The following is a 24,927-nucleotide window of genomic DNA, read 5'->3' on the forward strand; positions in this document are numbered from 1 at the left end:
TGTATGGAACAGCCTACATGACGTGGCACATGGCGTCCCCCAAAGCGACCAGAGAGGCTGTAATTCCGCGGCCCCACGTGACCTAAGGGCCCCGCCCCCCCCCGCCTGAGTTCCCTGGGGCGGAAGTTGTTTAGGTGCGGTGCCTTTAGAACCTGGGTAAGAATTAGGTTTGTTCTGTGTTTCCCGGGTCCAATGGTCTTACTTAATAGGATCCCGTTTTTTTACCTTAGAAATCGATTTTTCTGGAGGTCACCCAGTGGTGGGACTTCCCAGGGAAATGGAGACCACGTGGTTAAGGGGTTTGTGCTCTACCACCCACTTAGTGTGAACGGTTGAAAAACCCAGAACGGTCTCCTGCCTTCGGCCGGAGCCGCACACCGTCTGTGTACCTTTTACACTTTCCCAAACCTGACTTTTCCGAATTTCTTGCTATTTCAGCCAGCGATAGCAGCAGCCAGTAATGCCACCAATATAGTCAGAAAATCGGAGACGATCTGAATTGGAAATTCATCTGTTGGGTTCCCATCCCCACTTTACTGGTAAGTAAACAGATTCACAAAAGTGACTTGACCAAAACACATTGCTTGGCGTCAGGGCTTGGTTTCGAAATGCCTGTTAAATTTCTGTCACTGCTCAGACTTTTCGTGACGGTAAGCGCCGTCTGATGCCCTATCTCAGAAACATTCACGAGTGCAGCCATGCTTATATCAAATGGTAAAATTGTGTTGTAAAAGCTAAGTATTTAATGTCTGTTTTCAGCTGTTTGTATTATGTAATCTTCGTTATGCACATCTACTCTAATAAAATAACGCACGAACAGTAATTGCTTTTGTGATACCTGTTTCGCTATGAAATGACCACAACACACACACAAAAATGTCTGCATACACGCTGTGAAACAAAACCTTTGAGGCCAAAAGGTGTCCTGAAAGGGTTTGTTGAGCTGTATGCTAACCCGATAAAAAGACCAGGTCATGAAATGTGTAGTTTGAACCATTGGCAGCAGGGCTTGATGGCCAAGACATCTACTTTTCTGGGTTGATGATGGGTGCTCATTTATATAATGAGTTTGGAGCAGTAAAATAAATTGTTTTGAAGAAATTTACATTAGCTATAGCTAAGAGGGGAAGGAAGCAAGAAAAGGTGAAACCGAGAAAGTTCTGGGTTGGTGAATAGTCCATAAGAAGAAGTATTTGTTGGCTGCAGGCAATAGTCCTGGAAAGTTCATGTGTAAGGAGGATGCCAGCTGGAAGTTGATTCAGTGTTTCAAGTACATTCAGGAAGGGAGCAGTCCTTTGTGGGTTTTGGCCTTTTGGCTGTTAACTGATTGATTTCGCATATCTCTTCCTCCCACCTTTGGGCCAGCTATAATTTAATTTAAGAGTTACAGTTTTTCTCTTGTTGGCACCTTGCCTTTTTTGGCCTAAATTTGAAAGCTTTTATAATTCCCTAGATTCTAATCACTGGGGCCCTTCTGTACCCTGATGACTATGAATATATGTTACATTGACTACTCTAGTTAGAGATTTGTTCAGATGTAAGAAATTGATGAGCTTTGATCCAACGTATGACCAGAAGCATGAGTGTGCAGCCAAGTAAAGTGAGGACCCATCATCAGCCTTCAGTGAAACATCTGCCCTTCTCTCAGGATACCTTTCACACAATATTTATTTAGCACATGACTGACACCCAGACCAAATAAGGCACTAGTCAACTTTTATTTTTTTAAGGTTAAAAATATAATAAAAGTTCTTTTTTCTTCCCATACCCTACTGGCTTATCTTGTGTAAGCCCTAGAACAGTGGTCGGCAAACTCATTAGTCCACAGAGCCAAATATCAACAGTACAATGATTGAAATTTCTTTTGAGAGCTAAATTTTTTTTTTTTTTTTTTTTTTTTTTTAAATTTTTTTGCATTTTTCTGAAGCTGGAAACAGGGAGAGACAGTCAGACACTCCCGCATGCGCCCGACCGGGATCCACCCGGCACGCCCACCATGGGGCGAGGCTCTGCCCATCCTGGGCGTCGCCATGTTGCAACCAGAGCCACTCTAGCGCCTGGGGCAGAGGCCACAGAGCCATCCCCAGCGCCCGGGCCATCCTTGCTCCAATGGAGCCTTGGCTGCGGGAGGGGAAGGGAGAGACAGAGAGGAAGGGAGAGACAGAGAGGAAGGCGCGGCGGAGGGGTGGAGAAGCAAATGGGCGCTTCTCCTATGTGCCCTGGCCGGGAATCGAACCCGGGTCCTCCGCATGCTAGGCCGACGCTCTACCGCTGAGCCAACCAGCCAGGGCCAAGAGCTAAATTTTTTTAACTTAAACTATATAGGTAGGTACATTCCTTATTGAGGTAGTGCCCACACGTGGTATTTTGTGGAAGAGCCGCAGCTTGAGACCAGGGCCCTAGAATGAACCCCACTATGGAGGTCATTGTTTTACAATTTGTTATCCAGATGTTTGACTCTAGTCCTCAGATTTTTATTAGTTCTTATTAGGAGACATTTCACTCTCTTGTTTTAAGACTAAAAAAGTTATCAGTTTATTTTATTTTATATCCATGGCATTTTGTTGAACTAGATTAAGAAAGACTTGTAAAGTCATTTTCCCCATTCCTGTGCAAGGACCAGCATACTGTTTTAATAACATGTATTAAACTTCGTCTAATATTTAAATGTTTCAACCAAATTAGAGAAGAATTGTAATAAATCAAATTTAATAGTGAAGGCCCTGGCTGGTTGGCTCAGCGGTAGTGTCAGCCGGCATGTGGATGTCCCAGGTTCAATTACCAGTCAGGGCACACAGGAGAAGCAACCATCTGCTTCTCACCCCCTCTTTCCTCTCCTTCTCTCCCTCTTTCCCTCTCTTCCTTTCTCCCTTTCCCCCACCGTAGGGTCATGGCTCTGTTGGTTCCAGCGCATAGGCCCCAGGCGCTGAGGATAGCTCTGTGGAGCCTCTGCCTTGGGTGCTAGAAATAGCTTGGTTGGGAGCATGGCCCCAGAGGGGCAGAGTATCATCAGCCTCAGACAGGGATTGCTGGGTGGATCCCGATTGGGGCGCATGCAGGATCTCTATCTTGTATCCTCTCACTTGGAAAAAAAGAAAAAAATGTAATAGTGAGCTAAAAATGTGTATTCAGATTGTTGCTAACATGTTAATAACATAATTAGGATTGATAATATACTAGAGATCTGTCAGTAGGAGGTGCTCTCCTTTGACTACGGATATTTCTTTTATATCTGTTCCAGGGTTTTAGAGAAGAGCATTACACTTTAGAGCAGTTCTCAACCTTGGCTGAACATAAGAATCATGGGAAGTTTTGAAAAATACTGATGTCTGGATACTGATTTAATTAGCTTGGAATAATGCCTGGGCATCAGGAGTTTTAAAAGCTCCCCAGGTGTTTCTGATCTGCTGCTTAGGTGAGAAACCATTGCTTTACTCTAGCTTCTCAAAGTGTGCTTCACAGATATTCATACCACCTATAGGTTTCTTAGACATATAAAATCTCAGGCCTCACCCAAAGCCTCCTGATCACAATTTGCATTTAAAAGAGATCCATATGTACATGTGTATTGAAATACAGAAAAAAAAAGACTCTTAGCATAAATAATTTTGAGCAGAACTTACTTTCTCTAAAACAAAGAGACTTTTCGTAGAACTTACTTTTTCTAAAAAGACTCCTCATGCCTGGACTTGAGGCTGGTCTCCCAGACCGTGGCCTTGGGCTAGCTTTGCAAAGTTGCAAGTGTTCTCAGAATGTTTCTCCCTGAATTAACCCTATAGATCAGGGGTAGTCAACCTTTTTATACCTACCACCCACTTTTTTATCTCTGTTAGTAGTAAATTTTTCTAACCGCCCACCGGTTCCACAGTAATGGTAATTTATAAAGTAGAGAAGTAACTTTACTTTATAACATTTATAAAGCAGAGTTACAGCAAGTTAAAGCATATAATAATAATTACTTACTAAGTACTTTATGTGGGATTTTTGCTAAGTTTGGCAGAATAAATCTTTATAAAACAACTTACTATAGTTAAATCTATCTTTTTATTTATACTTTGGTTGCTCTGCTACTGCCCACCATGAAAGCTGGAACGCCCACTAGTGGGCGGTAGGGACCAGGTTGACTATCACTGCTATAGATAAACATTGTAAGAAAGCTGTTTCACTGCTTTGTTTTACTGCTACGCTTCCTCTCCTCACCATTCCTCAATCAGTATGTAATTTTGTCTTTAAAAGCTAGCCCCAAATTGTTCACTGCTGCATTGATTTGAATGACTTAGGTCTCCATGCGGTCACACCAGCGTTAATTAAAGACTCCTTAATTTGGCTTCTTGATTGTGTGGCAGGAGGTCTGTTATTCGCCGTTCTGATACAACATGTATAGCTATGAAAGTTTAAGGCTGCTTTATACTATTACTTGTGGAGAACTATTCTAATTCCACCTCCTAAATTGCTATAGGTATTAATAGTGAATAATCTATAAAATTACATCAAGCAAGACATATTGTAAAGTTTTTGATTCTTTGTTTTAGAAATGTAAGGTTAGGGCACAAAAGGCACAAGACCCCTGGATGTGTAGGAGTCATGGGGACAGCCTAGGTTCTCTCTAGGCTGGTAACTGAGATGCATTCTTTATTTCTATTCCACTTCAAACTCTGGGTCTTCTAGAGCTTTTTCCATGATATCTCTCAGTCCTTTAGGAAACAGAAGAAAGCCTTTTTTCTAACTCATTTCTTAGGAACAATTCCCAAGTTCAAGCTAAAGTACACCCCAGGCAGCTTTCTGATAACCTGTATTAGCTACTACTTCCTCTGGGTCCAGGAATCTTTTGTGTTCCTCACAGTCTTGCCTTGAGCTGATCTTTAGCTGGAACACTAGGAGATGGACATTGTGGTTATTAAAATATTCCAGTGATTCTGTATTGAGTGGTCAAGAGCACTGTCCCAAGGCATCCAAGGTCCCAGCCCCTCCTCCAAAGCCCCAGATGGCCATGTTTCTTCTCCATCAGCTGGAGCACTCACCTCCCACCCAGCCTGGAGCATCAGGGCTCCACACCAGGACTCCAGTCTCTGCATCCTTTCCTGCTGCTTTGATATAAAATTAAAGTTTCTTGTCTCATCATCCTTCCTCATTTTTTCTTTTGTCAACACAAGTCATTGTTTTACAGCTGTCATCTTTCTTCCACATACCAACATGCCACAAGTCTCTCATATATCTATGTCTCTAATACATCCAGTGGTTCTTAACGTGTGTTCTCTAGACAAACAGCATCAGCAACACCTGGCACATGTTAAAAATGTAAATTTTTCTGCCCAGTCCAGACCCATTCAATTAGAAACTGGGATAAAGCCCAGGAATCTGTTTTGAGAGGCTCAACATTTCTGTTGACAGTGAAGAAAAAGAACCTATGACTTACCACTTTTTCAAAGCCCCCTATCAAATACCAAACTTTGTAATTCATGTTGCATATGTTACTATTGAGTTTGTTGCAAATATTTTGTATGTTTAAAATTTGAGATATGGACTGACTAGATTTGCCTGTTTTAAGTTGTGATTCCATTTTGGGAAGGGTAGTGGATAGTATAACCAATATAGTACTAGTTTAAAAAGTGAGTTTTCATACGGGAGAGAGTATCACAAGGTGTAATAGAGATCAGTTTTAATTTTGAGGATGAACTAATTCAGTCAATTAAAAATTAATATGTTAGTGAGAATGACTAATACTGAACATAACAGGGACTTGATGTTTCTTGAAATGATGATATTCTCTGTTAGTGGCAGCTTGACTGGTTTTTGTGGGTTGATATTCCAGAAGAGAAACTAGTTTTTATTCAATAGCTTGGTCTGTGTCAAGCATCATGTGAAGAATCTTCATATACTATCTCAGTTCATTCTCAGAGACCACTATGGGACAGATGTGCTTCAGTTTTACTAATGAAGCTGAAACGCCAAGCAAATAATAGTGTTATTGATTTTATAAATTTACCCAGAGACTCACTGAAGTGATTAGAGCCTGAAGAGAGCCTCCAACTTTTTTATTTTTCCGATCTTTTTTACAAATGAGAAAAGTAAAGATGAAGTGATTTTACTTCCACATTGCTAGGTAGCTGGGACTAAAACAAATATGCTTTTTAAAAAAATATGTATGAAGTGTAAATACTCAAGAGTATGGGGTCATGAGTTTACCAGACTGTGTACTTAGTAACAAGTAATTGGCACTGTTTGCTGTTGGGACAGATTCTTTAGGTAGGATTTTAAATGTTTATCTCACATCTCCCAAAATAAGAAAAATGTCCAGACCCCACACTCCCCTTATTGATAGGCTTAGTGTAAGAAGTAGTCTCTGCACGTGACTCTGCCATATCAGCAATTAGGGCAAGGCTATATAACTAATACTGTATATACGTTATCAGAATGCCTTTACTCTCATATTCATAGACTTGGAAAAATCTAGAATTTCTTTTGTTTAATTAAATCAAAATCTTTACATACAAATTATAATACATATTCTGATACAGAAGTATTAGTATGTGTACCTTTAAGTGGGGTGATAAGAAACACTGCATATACAGATCAGTAAAGCTTCTATACAGCCTGAAAGTAGAAAGTGAGAGGGAACACAGGGAGCCTGAAAGCGCCCTTCTGTAGAAAGATTGAACCGTCTGCCTTTACATTGCAACTAAACTAAAAAATAAAGGGAGCTGAGATAGGTTTCTTACACCCAAGAAGATAACCCAGTTCTTACACATAAAATACTTAAGACATAATATATGTGTTCATTGCCCATATGAATTGTTTGCTGATTGTTATTACATGATTGATGTTTGTAATTTGTTTTAACCAGGATATCTGCAAAGCATCAGTTTCATTCCTCGCATGCCTCACTAGCTGGTCAGAGTCCCTGCGACAAGCCCAGCTCCCCACTTTGAGGTGTTCTCAGTGTGACCACAGGAACCCATCCAAAGGCCCAGAGAGCACATCTGGAGCCTGAGTTCTCAGGTTGCCAGAACTTAAGACTGGAGGAAGAGGAGGGAGCTCCTCCTCAGTGTGTCCCAAATCTGGCTGTTAATCAGAGTCATTGAGGAACTTTTTAAAGGACAGGCTCCAGAGCGGAGGCCACCGGTGCTGGCAGCATGTTCGGCTCCAGCCGAGGCGGCGTGCGTGGCGGGCAGGACCAGTTCAGCTGGGAGGATGTGAAGACCGACAAGCAGAGGGAGAACTACTTGGGCAACTCGCTGATGGCCCCCGTGGGCCGCTGGCAGAAGGGCCGCGACCTCACCTGGTACACGAAGGGCCGGGAGGACCGCGCGGGCACGAGCCGTGAGGAGGAGCTGGCGGCCGTGAGGCAGGCGGAGCAGGAGGCGCTCATGGCGGCGCTGGGCTACAAGAACGTGCGGAAGCAGCCCACCGGCCTGAGCAAGGAGGACTTCGTGGAGATTGGCAAGCGCGAAGGAAGTGATCCCGAGGAGAAGGGCGTGGACCGGCTGCTGGGGCTGGGGAGCTCCAGCGGCTCTGCGGGCCGAGTGGCTCTGTCCCGGGAGGACAAGGAGGCCGTGAAGCTGGGGCTGGCCGTGTTCACGCACCACCGCGCGGACAGCGCGCGCCCCGGGGCCGCCGCCACCTCCAGGAGGCCAAGGCCGGAGGAGAGGGCGGAGCCGGGCCGGGACAGCCCCAGGAGTCACAAGAAGAGCAGGAAAGAGAAGAAGAAAAAAAAGAAGAAGCACAAGAAAGAGAAGAAGAGAGAAAAGGAGCACAGGACCGGGGCAGCCTCCTCTCCTTGCTGCAAGATGAGGCAAGGGCATGACAGTGACTGAGGCCCGTCCACTAGGACCCTGCCCTCCTCAGGCAGGCCTGCCCTGAAGCCCTTGAGCACGTGCCCTGCCAGGCCCAGATAGCCGGAGGGCAGGCTTGCCCCTGTAAGCAGGCAAGGAGTCCAGGTGAGGACACACCTGCCCAGAGGTCCACCTGCTTAGGCTCCAAATACTGCTACTTCTATTTTCCTTTGTGTTGACCCACCCTTTGTACTTAAATAAACTTATTTTAAGCTGAAAAAAAAAATAGAAGTTCCTAAGCAACACCCTGAAGGTTATACACTGGTAATTACTGGGCATACATTTTATGGAGCACTAACATTATAACAGGTCCTATTCTAGGTCCTTTATACAAATTATTAATTCCTTGAACCCTCACAACGAGTTTATGTGGTAGGAACTATCATTGGAGATGAGGAAATAGTGGCACAGTGAAGTTCTTGCCTGGCCTTTTGCTGCTAGGGAATGTAAGCACCAGGATTCAAATGCAGATTGTCTGCCTCTAAGACATACATCCTTAACACTGTGCTGCCTCTGGATCAGTTGAGAATGTGACACAGTATACTTTCTCTCCATTCACTTCAGATTTTAGTATAAAACCATATGCTATATTGCAGTGAGAGGTTATTATTTTTTTTTAATGTATATGCCAGTTTTCAGCAGTTGGGGATAGTGGGAGACAGGGGAGTAGGTATAACTATAAAGGGGTATCCCCAAGGAGGTCCCTGTGGCACTGGCAAAGTTCTGTGTCTTGATCATGATGTCAGTCACGTGATTCTACGTGATAAAATAATGATACATGTTGTACCAATGTTGATTGCCTATTTTGGTACTGTACTGTAATTGCATAAGATATGTCCATTGGGGAAACTGGGTGACTGGTACACAGGACTGCTCTGTACTATTTTTGCAACTTCCTGTGAATCTATAATCATTAAAGAATAAAATAAAGCATATGCCTACGTTTGGTACACCCTAAGTCAATTAGAGGCCTGTTTCTAGAAGATTGACTCAAAGAGAGATCATATTTGTAGACAAACCTCATCTGACCTGTGGTGGCGCAGTGGATAAAGTGTTGACCTGGAATGCTGAGGTCACTGGTTAAAATCCTGGACTTGCCTAGTCATGGCACATATGGGAGTTGATGCTTCTTGCTCCTCCCCCCTTCTCTCTATCCTTTTTCTCTCTTAAAATAAACTTAAAAAAAATTATCCTGCTAAGAGCAAGAAAAGTACAATGGCTCTGGGCAGAACAGGCATGCAGCAATAGTGGTGGCTGTGCAGTTGAGCAGGGATCACCATTAACAGAGTCAAGTCACCACTGACCATAAAAAGAAGGCTGAAACCATTACTTATGTCTTGCCATGATTCCCAAGTGATGGGTGCCCAGTGTGCTAAATGAGATCCTCTAGGGAAAGAGCTAAAAAATTAATGCATAGAATCCCTATCACACATCTTAGAAATAGTAGCTCAAAGACAGGGTCCAGCAGTCTTGCCAAAAACATTCCCCAAGTGACATGGTCTGAAAAATCTCAGACTAAGGAACAGCTGATAAAGCTGGATCCCTAATAATATCTTAGAAGTCGGTCACCATGGAGACTTGTCAGCCAAGCCCTTGGTTGGTATGGCTCAGAGACAAGCATTCTATTCATGTCCTATAAAACTGGTCCCTAACCCCCGAGCCATGGACCGGCACTGGTCCACAGAGAAAGAATAAATAACTTACATTATTTCTGTTTTACTTATATTTAAGTCTGAACAATGTTTTATTTTTAAGAAATGACCAGATTCCCTCTGTTACATCCGTCTAAGACTCACTCTTGACGCTTGTCTTCGTAATGTGATACATTTATCTGTCCCACCCTAAAGGCTGGTCCGTGAAAATATTTTCTGACATTAAACTGGTACATGGCCCAAAAAAGGTTGGGGACCACTGCTGTAAAACATTCAGAGATAGCCTTTTCTGAATGCTCTGTATAAACAACGAAATATAACAATTATTTTTATTCTATTGTCTCTCCTACTTGGTTGTTAGGTTTCTCATGGCAGAAATGTAATTACAAACAACATCATTACAAGTATTTTAGGATTCAAAGATCATCTGTTACATACTGCTGTAAATTAAGAATGGTTTTGGCTACAAGTAAGAAAATACTCAGCCACCCTGGCCAGTTGGCTAAGTGGATAGAGCATCGACCTGGCATACGGATGGCTTGGGTTTGATTCCTGGTCAGGGCACACAAGAAAAGTGACCATCTGCTTCTCTCCCCTTCTTTCCCTTTTATCTTCCCACAGCTAGTGGTTCAGTTGGTTCAAGCATTGGCCCTGGGCGCTGAGGATAGTTCGGTTAGTCTGAGCATTGGCCCCAGATGGGAGTTGCCAGGTGGATCCTGTTCAGGGTGCATGCAGGAGTCTATCTCACTTAAAAAAAAACTGAACCAACAGTAACATGAACTGGTCTATCTGTCTGATACAGTAAGACCAGAGATATGCAGTGGCTGGTATTGGCTCTGCAGCTCAAGAGTTGGGCTGATATCCTTGCAGTTCTCTTGGCCTTTCTTTATGGCTCCAACCTCTGGCATTCAACTCCTGTCTCACTGGCCAGAATGGTATTCCACGAGCACTCTTGGCTATACAGGAGGCTGAGGAAAATTAGAAAATTGAGGGGGTTTTTTTTTGTATTTTTCTGAAGCTAGAAGCGGGGAGAGACAGACAGACTCCTGCATGCGCCCAACCGGGATCCACCCGGCACACCCACCAAGGGCGACGCTCTGCCGCAACCAGAGCCACTCTAGCGTCTGGGGCAGAGGCCAAGGAGCCATCCCCAGCGCCCGGGCCATCTTTGCTCCAATGGAGCCTTGGCTGTGGGAGGGGAAGAGAGAGACAGAGAGGAAGGGGGGGGTGGAGAAGCAAATGGGCGCTTCTCCTATGTGCCCTGGCCGGGAATCGAACCCGGGTCCCCCGCACGCCAGGCCGACGCTCTACCGCTGAGCCAACTGGCCAGGGCCAGAAAATTGAGTTTTGTGCTTTTATAGTCTATAGCAGAAGCAAGAAAGGAAAAGAGGGAGATAATGGGTTTTGGGTGAGCCAACCTACAGTGTCTGCCACAACTTTGAAATTAAATTGCATCAAGCACTGTTTAATTATATCTAGAAACAGCTGGTCAGATACATAATAAGTTGTCAGAAAATATTGATACGAATATCAAGCATAAAAACTTCCACTGTTAATAATTGTGCATTGTTGTACTGGTCTTTCATTCTCTGTTGGAACCAATTCTAGTTGTTGAAGAACTTCTGTTCCTTCAATTAATTGCCTAATATAGGAGAAAAAACAAAATTTAGTCATAAATTTTCACATTTATCTTACATTCCTAAATTGAGTGCTATCTAGCTTAGTTAAGGAGATTTCCTACAAAGTAAATTAACATTAGTCATAAATATCTTAAATAGCTCTAAATGTGTCCACATCCCACATCTGTCTGGGACCGTTCCAATCTGTTATCCTCACTGCCATCAGGGTGAAGTTGTAAAAATACAAATCTGATCTCACATCCCTGCTTAAAACACTTCAGTAATTTCCCATTATCCTTATGATAAAACCAAGAATCTCTACCATGGCCAGCCTCCCCGCAGCCCTCCAGGGCTGTCTTGCAGCACGCTTCCCTGTCCTCTGCTCCAGCCAGACTGGCTTTAACTATCTCCGTAGTACCTTGAGCCCTTCCTGCCACTGCTATCTCCTTTGCTCTTGCCCCCAACCCCAACCCCTCTACCTGGTCCCTTCCTGGCCTTCCTTCAGATCTTAGCTCAGTCACTGCTTCCTTGTGGACCCCTTTATAGGAATTACCAGGGTTAAACTTGACATTTATTTGTATACTACTTTAATTCATTTCCAATTCTCTTAATGAGGGCAGAGATCATGTCTTTGCTTAGTGCTCACTGCCAACCAAAACACCTAGCATATAGTTGGCACCTAATCAACATCCATTGGATACAAAAATAAAAGCTCAAAACCATGCCTGTTTGGGTCTGAGGACATCCGCTGGCCATGAGCTAGCACTCTGAGTGGGGCTAATTTTCTGATAGTTCTCTTAGTTAAGAGACAGCCCCAAACATAGGGCCAGTGCCCTCTCCCAGTGCTTGGGTTAAGTTGTGGCTGAAGGGAAGGTGCAATTTCTGTTTCATGAACCATTATAGAGACATGAAATGTTTGTTATAGGTACGTGCTGACACTAATCATGCTGTAATCTTTGTCTGCCTCTTGGCTCTATCTTTGCCATCCAAGTCAGAAACCAGGGCACAGAGCAGGACACATGGTACATCCCTGCGGACAAAGAGTGGTACAAAAGGGACAGATTCACCTCTGTCCAAAAAGGATGTGAAGCCTATTCTCCAAATTGGTCCCACAAATAAGGAGCACCTCCTGTGTGCACCTCTCTACCATGATAGGTGTTAGGGCACAAGATGAGTGAGACCCAGCCCCTACTTCATGTTGTTCACAGTGTGCCAAAGAGGAAAATCAACCAGTTTCATTTTGGTAATCGGGGAGGTTTCTAAACTAAGCCTTGAAAATAATTTTGGCAGGCTGAAGGGAAGAAGAATGAACAAATAAGCAAAAGACCAGAAGTTGTTCTGGGAGTGATGGTACTCTAGTCTGGCTGTAGCTCAGCTGCCATATCAACAGCTTCCAAATATGTATCTCCAGCCACTGCCCAGCTTGAATACCTACTCCTGGTATTCAGAAGTTACCTCCTGCCTCTTGTATCCGAATCATGACTTGCCCATCCTGAATACATGATCTTTCTCATATCCTTCTCCTTGTATTCTCTATCTTGGTAAAAGGCACCAACCATTCAAATTTCAAGATCCTAGGAGTTCCTCTAGCGCAGGGGTAGTCAACCTTTTTATACCTACCGCCCACTTTTGTATCTCTGTTAGTAGTAAAATTTTCTAACTGCCCACCGGTTCCACAGGTAATGGTGATTTATAAAGTAGGGAAGTAACTTTATAACATTTATAAAGCAGAGTTACAGCAAGTTAAAGCATATAATAATAATTACTTACCAAGTACTTTATGTCAGATTTTCACTAAGTTTGGCAGAATAAATCTTTATAAAACAACTTTGGTTGCTCCGCTACTGCCCACCATGAAAGCTGGAATGCCCACTAGTGGGTGGTAGGAACCAGGTTGACTACCATTCATTGCTCTAGACCAGGGGTCCCCAAACTTTTTACACAGGGGGCCAGTTCACTGTTCCTCAGACCATTGGAGGGCCGGACTATAAAAAAAAAACTATGACTAAATCCTTATGCACACTGCACATATCTTATTTTAAAGTAAAAAAACGAAACGGGAACAAATACAATATTTAAAATAAAGAACAAGTAAATTTAAATCAACAAACTGACCAGTATTTCAATGGGAACTATGGGTCTGCTTTTGGCTAATGAGATGGTCAATGTCCGGCTCCACATTTGTCACTGCTAGCCGTAACAAGTGATATGATGCACTTCTGGAGCCGTGACGCATGCTTCCCGTGTCACTGGAAGTAGTACTGTACGTGAGTGGCGCCGCCACATACGGTACTCCAGCATCCGCATCCTGTGCTCCTTTCACTGACCCACCAATGAAAGAGGTGCCCCTTCTGGAAGTACAGCAGGGGCCGGATAAATGGCCTCAGAGGGCCACATGCGGCCCACGGGCCGTAGTTTGGGGACCCCTGCTCTAGACCTTCACTGCCCAATACTGGCATGTGTGGCTATTTAAATTTAATTAAAATTAAATAAAATTTAGTTCCCCCATTGCATTAGCCACATTTCAAGTGCTCAATGGCCACATGTAAAATTTGTGATTAAAATTAAGACTGTTATGAAATTTCTCCATGGGAATAATTATCTCTATGGAGTGGCTGAAATAGCCTAATACTTATTCAAAAATATTCTGGCCCTGGCCAGTCGGCTCAATGGTAGAGTGTCAGCTTGGCATGTACATGTCCCAGTTCGATTCCCGGTCAGGGCACACAGGAGAAGCAACCATCTGCTTCTCCACCCTTCTTCCCCCTTCTCTATTTCACCCCACCTCCTGCAGCCATGGTTCAATTAATTGATTCAAGCAAGTTGGCCCCTGTGCTGAGGATGGCCCTGTAGCCTCTGCCTCAGATGCTAAAAATAGCTTGGTTGCCAACCAATGGAGCATTGCCCCAGATGGGCAAAGCATCACCCCACAGGGGGCTTGCTGGGTGGATCCTGGGCCAGGTGCATGTGGGAGTCTGTCTCTCTGCCTCCCCTGCTATCACTTAATTAAAAGTGTGTGTGTGTGTGTGTGTGTGTGTGTGTATGTGTGTATTCTAACACTTGACATCATTTCAGGGAAGATGTACTTCAACATACATTCACTTAAATCAGGGGTCCCCAAACTACGGCCCGCGGGCCACATGCAGCCCCCTGAGGCCATTTATCCGGCCCCCGCTGCACTTCCGGAAGGGGCACCTCTTTCATTGGTGGTCAATGAAAGGAGCACATTGACTATCTCATTAGCCAAAAGTAGGCCCATAGTTCCCATTGAAATACTGGTCAGTTTCTTGATTTAAATTTACTTGTTTTTTATTTTAAATACTGTATTTGTTCCCGTTTTGTTTTTTTACTTTAAAATAAGATATGTGCAGTGTGCATAGGGATTAATTCATAGTTTTTTTTATAGTCCGGCCCTCCAATGGTCTGAGGGACAGTGAACTGGCCCCCTGTATAAAATGTTTGGGGACCCCTGACTTAAATAATCAAGTAGAGATATGAAACACTAGAGTGATGAAAAGTCTATCATCCATTTTAGGTTCACATGCCTATAAGAATCATGCTAACAATATTCTAATAATTACCTGAAATATTTCCAGATTTTAAATTGTTCAGTAAAAAAGAAGTTACTTGTAACTTAGATAGTCCTATCTTTTCACAGTGTTCATGAATAATTATTTAAACAGTTTCACCCCACTTCTGCATCTAAATATATCTACATTATTAAGCACTATGGTATATTCAAAGTAATTAAGAATTGATAATACCTTTGAGGCTGAACATAAAAATGGATGGATGAATGGATAAATAGATAAACAGAACATTATAATGGCTGTGCCTCTTAAACGGCTTGTTTTTTTATAGATAGCAAGTTTCTTACAAAATATTTATTTCTAAATGTTTGAACTTGTATTACTTTTAAATTCTATCTGATTACCCACACACTTCACACAATACTTGTCCAAATCTTTTGAACCACATTTTTACATATGAATATTATATACACAAATATACAATGCACATACCCAAAAGCCACATATTTTTTATCTAGATAGGGAGCTGACTGTAGCGTGATATAGAACTGTGAACCATTGGTGTGACGGCCTTTGTTGACCATTCCGAGAATTCCTCTTTTATTATGAGGGATTGAAAAGCTTTCATCTAGAAAAGACAATAAACAGAGATCTTTAAAATATTTATCTTGATGGATTGTAACATGTAAAGCACAAACAGAACCCTAGTAACAAGGGTTCTCAATCATACTTATACATTCCAAATTGCAAATATTCTATTTGTTTCATATTACTTTCACTCATATGGATTATAAAAAAAAAAGCTGTAGGCCCTGGCCGGTTTGCTCAGTGGTAGAGCGTCGGCCTGGCGTGCAAAAGTCCCGGGTTCGATTCCCGGCCAGGGCACACAGGAGAAGCGCCCATCTGCTTCTCCACCTCTCCTCCTCTCCTTCCTCCTCTCTGTCTCTCTCTTCCCCTCCCGCAGTGAGGCTCCATTGGAGCAAAGATGGCCCGGGCGCTGGGGATGGCTCCTTGGCCTCTGCCCCAGGCGCTAGAGTGGCTCTGGTTGTGACAGAGCGACGCCCTGGAGGGGCAGAGCATCGCCCCCTGGTGGGCAGAGCGTCGCCCCCTGGTGGGCAGAGCTTCGCCACCTGGTGGGCGTGCCGGGTGGATCCCGGTCGGGCGCATGCGGGAGTCTGTCTGACTGTCTATCCCTGTTTCCAGCTTCAGGGAAAAAAAAAAATTAAAAAAAAAAAAAAAAAAAAGCTGTAAAATCTTATTAGAACTATTTGAACATCTATTATCATTACCATAGCTGAAAACAAGTGTACTAAGAAAATAATGTAGCCCTGGCCGGTTGGCTCAGCGGTAGAGCGTCGGCCTAGCGTGCAGAGGACCCGGGTTCGATTCCCAGCCAGGGCACACAGGAGAAGCGCCCATTTGCTTCTCCACCCCTCCGCTGCGCTTTCCTCTCTGTCTCTCTCGTCCCCTCCCGCAGCCAAGGCTCCATTGGAGCAAAGATGGCCCGGGCGCTGGGGATGGCTCTGTGGCCTCTGCCCCAGGCGCTAGAGTGGCTCTGGTCGCAACATGGCGACGCCCAGGATGGGCAGAGCATCGCCCCCTGGTGGGCAGAGCGTCGCCCCTGGTGGGCGTGCCGGGTGGATCCCGGTCGGGCGCATGCGGGAGTCTGTCTGACTGTCTCTCCCTGTTTCCAGCTTCAGAAAAATGGAAGAAAAAAAATATATATAATGTAAAAAAAAAGAAATTAAATTAATAATGTAAAAAGAAGCACATACTTTGCTTAGGATCAAAGGTGAGCAAATTTTCTTGTGCTGTTTGGTCAATAGTATTTCATTCAAACTACCAATATGACCATTAAAAATGCCTCCTTTGAAGCCTCCAAATGGGCTCGTCCTACACCCACTGTAGCAGTTTAAAGTGGGGAGGGAGGTTCCCCCGAGGAGCAAGGGTTTCCAGCCCCAAACCAGACCCCTCCCAGCCCACAGTTCCAGAGCCAAGAAGTCCCCATAAATTCTAGTTGTAGTCTGACCAGGCAGTGGTTAGAGCATCGAACTGGGACACAGAGGACCCAGGTTTAAAGCCCTGAGGTCACCGGCTTGAGCGTGGGCTCATCCGGCTTGAGGTCAGGCTCACCAGCTTGAGCATGGGGTCACTGGCTTGAGTGTGGGATCACAGACATGACCCCATGCTTGCTGGCTTGAGCCCAAAGGTCGCTGGCTTAAGCAGGGGGTCACTGGCTCAGCTGGAGTCCCCTGGTCAAGGTACATATGAGAAAGCAATCAATGAACAATTAAGTTGTTGCAACAAAGAATTGATGCTTCTCATCTCTCTCCCTTCCTGCCTGTCTGTCCCTATCTGCTCCTCTCTCTCTCTCTGTCACCAAAAATAATAATAATAATAATAATAATAATAATTCTGGTTGTAAAAACTAGTGGGGATTGTAGATGAGTGAGATGGAGGGCTGCTGGAGTCCCAGGCAGTTTTTTATAAAGGGCCCATGCACAGACTTACTCAGATTCACTCCCTCTAAGCTCCAGCCCTGGGACAGCAGCTTGAAAGGAACCAGAGACATCCAGGGAGGAAATGGATTGTCCAGCATTAGGGCAAGAGCTGAGGGGGCACAGCTTTCTGCCAGACAAAAGTGCTGGCAGAGGCTATTGGTCCTTTTCTGAGATCCTCACCCCCTCAGAGCTAGCAGATGGATGTCATATCTGAGTTTCCACCCACCTGGCTCATACTGTTCACCCAGCACTGGTGATTCTCTGAGACCCAATCCCATCCAACTTGTAGGCCCACCCAAGCCATGGCTCTTTTTTTTTAAGCAAGAGACAGAGAGAGGGGAACAGACAGGGACAGACAGACAGGAAGGGAGAGAGATGAGAAATATCAACTCATGGTTGCAGCACTTTAGTTGTTCATTGATTGCTTTCTCATATGTGCCTTGACTGGGGGGCTCCAGCCAAGCCGGTGATCCTGTGCTCAAGCCAGTGACCTTAGGCTCAAGCCAGCGAACTTGGGCTTCAAGCCAATGACCTTTGGGCTCAAGCCAGCAACAATGAGGTCATGTCTATGATCCCATGCTCAAGCTGGATGAACCCATGCTCAAGCTGGATGAAACTATGCTCAAGCTGGTGACATCAGGATTTTGAACCTGGGTCCTCAGCATCCCAGACTGACGTTCTATCCACTGTGTCGCTGCCTGGCCAGGCAATAAATAAAATCTCAAAAAAAAATTTTAATTGCTGTGAAAAGTTAGGAAAAAAAAAATTTAGTCAATTTTATTTTTAGATCATGTCATAGGCATAGACTTTTTTTTTTTTCTGAAGTGAGAAGTGGGGAGGCAGAAAGACAGACTCCTCCATGTGCCCAACCAACCGGGATCCACCCAGCATGCCCACTAGGGGGTGATGCTCTGCCCATCTGGAGTGTTGTGCTGTTGCAACTGGAGCCATTCTAGCACCTAAGGTGGAGGACATGGAGCCATCCTCAGCACCTGGGCCAACTTTGCTCCAATGGATCCCTGGCTGTGGGAGGGGAAGAGAGAAATAGTGAGAAAGGAGAGGGGGAACTTGGTGGAGAAGCAGATGGTCACTTCTCCTGTGTGCCCTGGCCAGGAATCGAACCCAGGAGTTCCACACACACCGGGCCGATGTTCTATCACTGAGCTAACCGGCCAGGGCAGCACAGACTTTCAATAGAGTAAAAGAAAGTTAAGGAGACTTAAAGGCTCTGGTAGAAACTCAGAACCCTCTCATTACTGTGTGTGACTGGGGACTGCCTGCCACCTACAGGAAGACATGGAGTAGTAATTACAGCTCTGTGGTTAAAGCTGACATAATTTGTAACATACAACATAACGAGTGAAATGGAACTGCTTGTTTGAAATAGAAATCAGAATTTATGTGAAAAATCAGTTTCTGAATTTATTTAAAATAAAGCTCATTCTGATACAGAGATCAGAAGCGAGAGTATGAGAGCTGAATGGGGGGGATGCAGAGGACATGAGGACAAAGTGGGCGAGATGGTGTGAGAGAAGACATGGAGGGCAGACCGGAGGAATGTGGGGTCTGAAATGAAAGATTATTTTAATTTTCAATAAAACACCGTAATTCAGAAAAATAAAATAAAGCTCTTTCTGATAATTTCATTAACCAGTCACCCCAATAAATTCAATTTAAAAAGATTAACTAGCCTGACCTGTGGTGGCGCAGTGGATAAAGCGTCAACCTGGAACACTGAGGTCACTGGTTCAAAACCCTGGGCTTGCCTGGTCAAAGCACATATGGGAGTTGATGCTTCCTGCTCCTCCCCCTGCCCTTCACACACACACACACACACACACACACACTCTCTCTCTCTCTCTCTCTCTATTTCTCTTCCTTCCGCCTCTCTAAAATGAAAAAAAAATTTTTTTCATTCTTTTAAATTTACTGTTAAGCTTTAAAAAAGTGAATTTTGTGCTTGTAGTTGTTTTTTTTTTTTGTATTTTTCTGAAGTTGGAAACGGGGAGGCAGTCAGACAGACTCCTGCATGCGCCCGACCGGGATACACCCGGCATGCCCACCAGGGGGCGATGCTCTGCCCATCTGGGGCGTCGCTCCATTGCAACCAGAGCCATTCCAGCGCCTGAGGCAGAGGCTACAGAGCCATCCTCAGCGCCCAGGCCAACTTTGCTCCAATGGAGCCTTGGCTGCGGGAGGGGAAGAGAGAGACAGAGAGGAAGGAGGGGGGGAGGGGGAGAGAAGCAGATGGGCGCCTCTCCTGTGTGCCCTGGCCGGGAATCGAACCCGGGACCCCTGCATGCCAGGCCAACGCTCTACCACTGAGCCAACCGGCCAGGGCCTTGTAGTTGTTTTTTAACAAGACCTGGGTTTTAAATGTTCCTCACAGGGTACCGTGAGAGAAATTCGGCGGAGGAACTGGCTGTGGGGTGTATAAACAATCCACTCACGCCTGACCAGGTGGTGGCGCAGTGGATAGAGTGTCGGACTGGGATGCAGAAGGACGCAGGTTCGAGACCCCGAGGTCGCCAGCTTGAGCGCGGGCTCATCTGGCTTGAGCAAAGAGCTCACCAGCTTAGACCCAAGGTCGCTGGCTCCAGCAGCGGGTTACTCGGTCTGCTGAAGGCCCGCGGTCAAGGCACATGTGAGAAAGCAATCAATGAACAACTAAGAAGTCGCAATGCGCAACGAGAAACTGATGATTGATGCTTCTCATCTCTCTCCGTTCCTGTCTGTCCCTGTCTATCTCTGCCTCTGTAAAAAAAAAAACAAAAAAACAATCCACTCACAAGCTGCAACTCTTCCCACTCCACCTCCACAAACGTCAGGGAGTTTACAAGGTAGAGTGCCATACTTATTATAGTATTTGTTTCTTTTCTTTAAAAAAATTTTCTATTGATTTGAGAGAGAGAGAGAAGCATCAATATGTTGTTCCACTTAGTTATTCCGTTGAGTTCTCACTGATTGCTTCTCATACATGCCCTGACCCAGGATCGAACCCATGACCTTGGTGCCGGGACAACTCTTTACCCACTGACCCATTTGGCCAGGGCTGCTTATGTGTACTTAAACATACCAGGTATGTAAAACTGTTACTGTTTTTATTAGGTTACTATCTTATTTTTTTTAATGTCACTGAGAAAGTTTTATCTTCACCTCATCTTTGCCTTAAGTCCTGTGGTTTTATTGCATGATTTTACATAGCACAGAGAGCCTTAAGAATACATTATGGCAGAACTGGTTACATTTTTTGCCATTTGCAAGCTGGGTCCAGAAGCTTAATCAGATTCCTGTTCTATTTGGCAGTGTGTTCTTTCAGCAGAAGGCTCATAATGCCATCATGTCTGTCATGTTTTTGGAAAGGTAGCAGATACTGATACAGCAAATGCCTAGATCCACTATTTCACTGGGGGCAGCAAAATGGTGATATTCTATGATTTCTTCTTCGTTAATAATTAAGATACTTTTATAATGAGATGGTTCCCCTTGTATACAATTTAGTTCAGTTCACACAGAAAAGGGAAAATAAATACTTGAATCTTTTTCTATATTTATCTAGTTTTAAAGATAATGACTTTAGCCTGACCAGGTGGTGGCGCAGTGGATAGAGTTGGACTGGTATGTTGAGGACTCAGGTTCAAAATCCTGAGATTGCCAGCTTGAGTGCGGGCTCACCAGCTTGAGCAAGGGGTCTCTGGCTTGAGCATGGGATCATAGACATGACCCCATGGTCGCTGGCTTGCGCAAGGGGTCACTCGCTCTGCTATAGCCCCCCCCCCATTCATGGCACATATGAGAAAGCAATCACTGAACAACTTATGTGCCGCAACAAAGAATTGATGCTTCTCATCTCTCTCCCTTCATGTCTGTCCCTATCTGTTCCTCTGACTCTGTCACACACACACAAAAAATGAATTTATAACCTATCATTGCAGAGGGGCCAGTGAAGAGATGAGCTGAAAGATCAATCTCCTGTTGGACAGAAGGACCATGTTCTAATCAATTAGGCTTTTTTTTTTCTTTACAGAGGCAGAGGGACAGACAGACAAGAAGGGAGAGAGATTAGAAGCATCCGTTCTTTGTTGGGGCACATTAGTTGTTCAGTGATTGCTTTCTTATATGTGCCATGAATAGGAGTGGGGGGGCTACGGCAGAGCGAGTGACCCTTCCTTAAGCCAGCGACCTTGGCTCAAGCCAGCGACGATGGGGCCATGTTTATGATCTCATGCTCAAGCCAGCAACCCCACACTCAAGCTGGCGACCTCAGGGTTTCAAACCTGGGTCCTCTGCATCCCAGTCTGATGTTCTATCCACTGCGCCACTGCCTGGTCAGGCCAATTAGGCTTCTAATATAATAATATAATATAATAAATATAATGCAATATAATCTTACTATGAACTCACAGATTTGAAATATGTGTTGGGTTTCAATCATTGCAAGTACTATTCAAATTACTCCATCTTTGGACATAAGATTCTCTTCATATTGGCTCCTGAAGCTTTTGACATGACCCTGTAAATCTAATAGCACTCTTAGAACATGAGGTTCCAGGCTCATTTTGTAATTTCTCTTCCCAGAATTTGATACTTCTCTCAGAAGCCCTAGTTTCTTTTTTCCTTTCCTTTCCTTTCGTTTCCTTTCCTTTCGTTTCCTTTCCTTTCTTCTTTCCCTTCCTTCCTTCCTTCCTTCCTTCCTTCCTTCCTTCCTTCCTTCCTTCCTTCCTTCCCTCCCTCCCTCCCTCCCTCCCTCCCTCCCTCCGTCCCTCCCCTTTCCTTCCCTCCCTCTGTCCATCCCTTCCTTCCTTTCTGAGAGAGAGACAGACAGGAAAGGAGAGATGAGAAGCCATCAACTCTAACTTGTGGCACTTCAGTTGTTCATTGCTTCTTACACATGCCTTGACCCAGCAGGCTCCAGCTGAGTGAGTGACCCCTTGCTCAAGCCAGTGACCTTTGGGTGCAAGCTAGCGACCACGGGATCATGTTGATGATCCCATGCTCAAGCTGGTGACCCTACTCTCAAGCTGGTGAGCCTGTGTTCAAACTGGATGAGCCTGCACTCAAGCCAGCGACCTCAGGGTTTTAAACCTGGGACCTCAGGGTCCCAGGTCGATGTTCTATCCACTGCACCATCACTGGTCAGGCCAGAAGCCTGGTTTCTTTAAGGGAGAAAGGATATTTCAAAACAACCATCTAAATACTAGGAGTGTGTATCACTACTGGATTGGCTGTTGTTTGTAGACCAATTCAGTGGACACAGTTATATATATAGATGAGATACTTCTTGAGTGTAAAGTGATACTTTCAATTCAAATTCAGGACTATGGAATATTTTACTTACTAGCTTCTATCCTATTTCATCTGTCCCTCTTTCCTTCCAAAGTAAAAATCCTGCTTCTCAAGGACACAGGAAATAATAAAATTAGAATATCCCATAATTTCTTACTTTCCTTACATTACATATACAATAATCTCACAACAATAATACTAATAGCCACCTGTGGTGGCACAGTAGATAAAGTCTCAACCTGGAATGCTAAGGACACTGGTTCGAAACCCTAGACTTGCCCAGTCAATGCACTATTATAAGTTGATCCTTCCTGCTCCTCTACCCTTTTCTCTCTCTCCCTCTAAAAATCAATAAAAAAATACTGAAAGAAAAAAAGCAATACTAATAGTACCATCACTAATATAACTGAAAATAAATTTTTGCATGTATTCTCCCTATTTTCATTCATTTTTGAAATAGACTAAACATATAGTCATTACATTCATACTTTCACCCATTAAAAATTTTTGTTTTACAACTAATGCTTACTACCAGTTCTTATGCCAAGGTCTCTTTTGTACTTTGATTCTTGTTGCAGTAATATAATGTTTATAGTAATTAAATATAGAGAAATATGGAAGATATATAGAAATAATTAGGATATAATATTAAAAGCAATTAAGGAAATTAAATGAAATTATGCCATCTGGATAGGAGTTAATATAGTGTGTACAGATATGATAAACAGACTCCGCTTTTCACGCAGGGCCCAGTTAGTGTGTGTGTGAAGTTATATATAGGAAAGAAGTGGCTTGATGTCATAACTCTGTAGATTAACATAAACAAGAAGCTTCCCTAGGAACACCTTAAAAGTGGCTTGATATAACGGTTCAGTAGATTAACATAAAAAGGGCTCCCTGTGAGGAACTCCCAAAAAGGTGGTTTGAGGTGATAATCCTGTAGATTGACACCTGTTAGAAGGTGTAGGCCAGAAAAAGTACTAAAGCTGAGGGCCCCCTGCTGCAGTAGTCGCCCAGACTCCAGTGTTGAATGTGGACTGTCTCCACGCTGTTCTGACCAAGGGCAGCCGAGAGGAGCATGCTGACAGGGCCCCCTTAAGCTTTAGCCAGGCACTCCAAAAGGATTTGTGAGTATAAACTGCCTGTGTGATTCTTGCAACTAACTTATGTGTCAGTCGTGTCTTTCCTCTGGTAGCAGTTGGTCTTGGCACTGATAAGTAGAATCCTCACAGCCGCCTCAAGAATAGTCTGGAAGAGGCTGCCAGCCTGCTGATAAGCAGGAGTGTCCCACTGTGCGGGAAAGTTGAATTGGGGATGCCTGATTGATGCAGAGCTTGAGCTCTACTAGGACAGTTCTGTGAAATTCATCTATAATCAATTACTAAGGAAGGACGCTGTTGGTCAAATAAGTTTGTAAATATGAAATATGTTTGCTCGCTTATATTGTAGTTTGCATTGGGTGTGGGGGACAGGTTGTAAGCAGGCAGGGTCCTTATAGCCTAAGGCTTAGTTTTGTTGTTGTTGTTTTTTAAAAAAATTTTTTAATTCATTGTAGAGAGGGGAGAGAGAGAGAGAGAAGGGGGGAGGAGCAGGAAGCATCAACTCCCATATGTGCCTTGACCAGGCAAGCCCAGAGTTTTGAACCGGCAACCTCAGCATTTCCAGATTGATGCTTTATCCACTGCACACTACAGGTCAGGCTAAGGCTTAGTTTTAAGACTAAGCCTTTCCCACCCTTTTAATACTAAGATCTTTTCAACATTCTTCTAATACTAAGGTCTTCTCAAAACTAAGCTTTTCCCCTCACCTTTGTTGCATGATGAGGGGTGGTGCACTCTTATGTGAAGTCTCATTTATGTCTCAGATAAGTGGCTTTGTATCACAGACTTCCTTATTTGTATCCAGTGGTACCTTGAGATACGAATAGACCAACATACAATTTTTTTTAAGATACGAGCTGTGACTCGGTCCATATTTTTGTTCGAGATCCGAGCAAAATTCCAAGATACGGGTTGTTATTCAGGAAGCTGCCGCTAGTTGGCACGTTGGTGCATGGGTACAGTATTGGTAGTTTGATATACGAGTTGAATGACTTATGAGCTCGGTTACAGAACGAATTAAATTCGTATCCCAAGGTACCACTGTATTGGCTTAAAGGCTTTAATTTTCTAAACTACAAAATAAAGCAGACTGGGGGTGCTCTCTCTCTCTCTCACTCTCTTGGTTCCTGTCATCAGCATTGCAGAGGAGAGAAAGCCAAGATGGCAGAGTGCTGAAGAAGCCAGTTTGTGCAGTGTTTGTGCAAAGAGGAGATGGGGAACAGAGGTGAATAAGGCTGGTTGGGCCTTTGATTCTAGAAAATCTTTGAGTCAGTGGCTTTGGGAGCCCTGAATGGAAAGGGAAGTGTTTTCCTGCTGTGTGTATTTACTCGCTTTCCAGGTGCAAGCTAGGATTAAAGGTAATGGCCCACCTTGGCTCTGTTGTTTCTCTACAATGGATATGAATTA

At 44.1% G+C, this 24,927-nt stretch overlaps 2 protein-coding genes across 10 annotated transcripts in view; one reads left to right on the forward strand and one right to left on the reverse strand.

The window, feature by feature from the left end:
* Window positions 1-59: 59 nt before the first annotated feature.
* On the forward strand, window positions 60-10,554 carry C12H1orf35 (chromosome 12 C1orf35 homolog). Of its 2 annotated transcripts, XM_066248459.1 has the most exons (3): window positions 60-156; window positions 439-539; window positions 6,845-10,554. In XM_066248459.1, exon 3 carries the CDS (start codon window positions 7,134-7,136, stop codon window positions 7,812-7,814), a length of 681 nt encoding a protein of 226 aa, XP_066104556.1. In that variant the 5' UTR covers window positions 60-156; window positions 439-539; window positions 6,845-7,133; the 3' UTR covers window positions 7,815-10,554. The 2 variants fall into 2 exon arrangements, with proteins under 2 accessions (XP_066104556.1, XP_066104557.1); XM_066248460.1 differs by lacking the exon at window positions 60-156 and having other exon boundaries at window positions 163-539.
* Window positions 10,555-10,639: 85 nt separating this feature from the next.
* The window catches only part of PPIL6 (peptidylprolyl isomerase like 6), a 46,587-nt gene continuing 32,299 nt past the window's right edge, over window positions 10,640-24,927 (reverse strand). For all 8 annotated transcript variants that reach the window (XM_066248418.1, XM_066248415.1, XM_066248414.1 and 5 more), the window contains 2 exons: window positions 15,126-15,261; window positions 10,640-11,126 (listed from right to left, as the gene is read on the reverse strand). In XM_066248418.1, coding sequence (XP_066104515.1) covers window positions 11,015-11,126; window positions 15,126-15,261 — 248 coding nt within the window. In that variant the 3' untranslated portion in view covers window positions 10,640-11,014. The remainder of the gene's footprint in view (window positions 11,127-15,125; window positions 15,262-24,927) is intronic.

The sequence above is a fragment of the Saccopteryx bilineata genome, chromosome 12 (assembly GCF_036850765.1).
Source record: "Saccopteryx bilineata isolate mSacBil1 chromosome 12, mSacBil1_pri_phased_curated, whole genome shotgun sequence".
NCBI lineage: Eukaryota > Metazoa > Chordata > Mammalia > Chiroptera > Emballonuridae > Saccopteryx > Saccopteryx bilineata.